The sequence below is a fragment of the Cyprinodon variegatus genome, unplaced genomic scaffold (genome assembly GCF_000732505.1).
Source record: "Cyprinodon variegatus isolate N-32 unplaced genomic scaffold, C_variegatus-1.0 Scaffold339, whole genome shotgun sequence".
NCBI classification, from domain to species: domain Eukaryota; kingdom Metazoa; phylum Chordata; class Actinopteri; order Cyprinodontiformes; family Cyprinodontidae; genus Cyprinodon; species Cyprinodon variegatus.
This window is the reverse complement of record NW_015150792.1, coordinates 761,668-765,731: the sequence shown is the minus strand read 5'-3', so window position 1 is coordinate 765,731 and position 4,064 is coordinate 761,668. Positions and strand designations below refer to the sequence as shown.

Here is a 4,064-nt window from a genome sequence, read left to right as displayed (position 1 = left end):
AGCTCCACCAATCAGCAACCTGAGTCCATTTTGACCTTTTTCCCAATTTGATGCTGCTGCTAAAAGGTTTCCTCATTTGTCAAACCAGAGCCAATGAATAACTTCACATGATGCTCCACATTCCTCATTTTAGGGAAGACAGTGATTCTTGTAAGAGTTGCCATGAAATGCAACTCGTTTCTCGGAATTTTAGGACTTTATTCTTGTAATCTTTTGACTTTATTCTCCTAATATTACGACTTTATTCTCGAAACAGAAGAAAAAAAATCTCTAGCCTGGCCCTGATAGTAATTCATATTCATTGCTCACCCCTTGTAGTCCAGACATGTCCGGCGTCATTTAGGAGATGGGTAGAACCCAGAGTAAAAATAGAGTGAAATAAAAAGAAATAATAGAATAATAATAAATAAATGAAAATAAATAAATAATATATATATAAATAAATAAAAAAGGGGGGTTAAGATTAATTAATTCAGCTAAAAAATTTGCTAAATAATTGAGCGTCTAATTTCTCCAAAAAGTTTAGAAATGGTTCCCAAGTTGAATAAAATTTGGATATAGATCCTCCCACAGTGTATCTAATCTTTTCTAGTTTTAATGACTGCATAGCTCTTTAATCCAATGAGCATAAGTAGGAGGGGAGGCCTCCTTCCATTTGAACAGTTTAAACCATGTAACCCACTTTTAAAAAAAGAAATCTCCAAATATTTTGCACGTGTATGTTTGCCACATAAAAAAACACCAACAAAATGCATGAACTGTGTTTTGGTTGTAACATGAAAAAATGCAAAAAAAGGTTCAAGGGTGTGAATTTTTTTTTCTTTCTTTTGCGAGGTACTGTACATATAAGAAACCACACAACATGTTAATACTGTCAAAGTTAGCCCCAAGCATACGGCTGGAACTCGCACGTGCACACGCGCACACATTCAGCCCCAAAGCACAGCCTTACCCTGTGAAAACATGGCGGCGATAAAACGATATGTGCTACCGGTGCTGTTGATCGAAATGCATCATGAGACCTTCTTATCCTTCGCTTTGAGCAAATTCGTTAAAATCACACCGGTCACTCTCACAGCTACTGTAAACTGGAATACAGTCAACTTATCAAAGTAAAAGCACATTGAGAGTAAAAATGAATAAATAAAATCACGTGAAAAATGTATGTACAAATGAGGGAAAAAAAGTAAAAAAAAGAAAAAACATCAGTAGATATTAACAAAAATAAATCAAAAGGGATCTTAGGCCTTCTTTTTCACAGCGAAAGATCATACAGCAATAAAATCCCACCAACCCTAAAACTCCCACTGAGATCAGAACAGGAAGCAAACGCTACATAATACTGCCTTTCAGAGTGTTTCCCACACGTTGCCTGAAAACAAACTGACTGGATCTCATGATATACAGACATACAGTATCTACATGATATACACGTGCTTTCCGAGGTGAAACCGAGGGCCTCTGCATGCAGCAGAAAGCATCCGCGCCGTGAAACAGGGTCATGTTCGGTGGAGAACAGCGGCAGGCGCCTCCTGGATCCAGCGTTAAAACCTACCCAAAACACGTCCCTTTATTCTTCCAAAAATACAGAAGTAAAATGAAATTCCTACTCTCCTCAACCTCTCAGCTAAACAGGAACTAAACAGATGAGAGATGTGAGCCATCATGCATTGATTTCAGGGACGTTCTGAATAGCGACGGAGATAAATAAAAACAGGCAGGGGGGGGTTTAGAACTGCGAAGCGGAGCTTGGGTCGCACTGGAGTAGCCGGACGATGGACGGGTCGCTTTTGGCACCTTTGATAAACTCCTCCAGGGACAATTTACCTGCAAACAGATATGGATAGAAAGGAAGAGACAAAACAGACTTTCAACAGATTTTCAAGACTCTAATGTTGCTTTTGAGTATCATTCATAATAATATCATTTAAAGTCAGAGTCACTATGGTACTGAAATTGGTTCCTTGTTTGTGCTGATTTTACATCTGAGATTATGACTAGAAAATGTAAACTACCGTCTATGTAGCAAAACTGGACCCTCTATTTTACTATTTTTTTTTTTATTTCAGATATTAAAATACACAGAAAGATCCTCAGCTCATTTCAACCCTGGAGTGACTGACACGGAGAAAAGCTGCAAATAGAAAGATTTGACATGAATGAAGATATTTGGTCAATGGGCCATACTTTGATGCTGGGGCCTGGACACAGGTGGTGCAGGGGGACGTGGGACATCAGCAGGGACTATAGGTGAGGCTGATAAGAGTCTTCCATATTGAATTTTTGCTTATTTTTTATTTTTTTATTTTACTTACAGTGGAATAATTTCGTATTTTTCATATTTTTGGCCCAGATTAGGAAGATCCTGAGCTAAGTACGGTCGGCTCTCTGTTTATCTACAGTGTCTTATTTCCTACTCTGGTAGGAAATAAGACACTGTCAGAAACAGGCTGTCTGAGCCTAAGAATTATGAAGCGAATTTTGTTCCTTTATTGTTTCAATTCAGCAAGTGAATCAGCAACCTGGGTCCACTTTGACATGCTGCCGAATTTGATGCTGGTGCTAAAAGATTTCCTTATTTGTCAAACCAGAGCCAAAGTATAACTTAACATAATGCTCGACATTCCTTATTTTAGGGAAGAAAGTGCCTCTTGTAAGAGTTTTCATGAACATGTTTCGCGTAATTTTACGACTTTATTCTACTAATATTACGACTTAATTCTCGTAATTTTATTACTATTGTCGTTGTGACTTTTTTCTCGTAATATTACAACTTTATTGTAATTTTACGACTTTATTCTCGTAACTTTATGACTTTAGTCCCGCAATTTTAGGACTTTATTCGCGTAATATTACGACTTTATTCTCGTAACTATTCTCGTTGTGAATTTTTGTCATAATATTATGACTTTATTGTAATTTTACGACTTTATTCTTGTAATTTTATTATTTTTTTCTCATAATGTCACAACTTTATTCTTCGAATTTTATGACTATTCTTGGTGTGACTTTTTTCTTTTATTTATACAACTTTATTCTCGGATTTATACAACTTTATTCTCGTAATGTTACGACTTTATGCTCGAAATAGAAGAAAAAAAATCTCTAGCCTGGCCCTAATACATTTTACAGATCTTATAATTTAAAATTTTATTGTAGTCAAAATTTTGCTTTAGAGAAATTATATGCTCATATTTTTTTTTTCAAAGTTTTTTTCAGAAACAATTAAATAAATGACATTCTTTTTAAGTGGCATCTTAAATATCCTATTTTCTTCACTCAAGCCAAATAACAAAAAAAAAAATGCTAACGTCCATGTAGACAAATAGAACTGAGGTGATAAAAAATTTTCTCTTATGCAATTTATAAAAGAATGCAATTTGTAAAAATGTATCTGAAAAAGAAACATTTAAAAATCTAAAATCTTTGCAACATTTCTTTTTATAAATTTTAATACATAAACTTCCTAAAGATTAAAGAAAAAAAAAATCTGATAAAACAGTAAAGACACCCTTAAAACCTTTATTTGATCAAAATGTATTTGCTGCATGGTGCAGCAGCATGTAGCACTGCTGCCATGCAACAAGAAGGTCCAGGTTTTAATACCTGTTTTGCGTTTTCTCCCTGTGCACATGCACCACTTTGAACTTAACACTTTGAACTTACCACTTTGAACTTACCACTAGTTCACTAGTTTAAACAATGATTGAACACATCATTTAATAAAAAAAAATATCAAAATGTTCATCACTTACCCATTTAGGATGTTTATTTCTTAGTAAATCCTGCCTTAAAATTAAAGCTAAGCTTCCAAACAAGATAATTTTACGTTACTGGAGCTATTTTAGGAGATAAGTAACTAGTAGATTACTAGAATATCTTGCAAATATCGACGAGGCTCCACATTAGAATGAACAGCAGGAGAACTACAGGAACATAAATTATTATATTAAGCAGGTCATAATTGTGATCATAATATCTTATACCAATTTATACATATATATATATATATATATATATATATATATATATATATATATATATATATATATATATATATATAT

The 4,064-nt window shown here is 34.2% G+C and overlaps 1 protein-coding gene across 1 annotated transcript in view; it reads right to left on the bottom strand.

The window, feature by feature from the left end:
• Window positions 1-684: 684 nt before the first annotated feature.
• Window positions 685-4,064, bottom strand: part of LOC107091479 (hippocalcin-like protein 1) — an 84,586-nt gene continuing 81,206 nt past the window's right edge. The window contains exon 5 of the mRNA XM_015385427.1: window positions 685-1,827. Within this exon, the coding sequence (XP_015240913.1) occupies window positions 1,730-1,827 (98 nt within the window). The 3' untranslated portion in view covers window positions 685-1,729. The remainder of the gene's footprint in view (window positions 1,828-4,064) is intronic.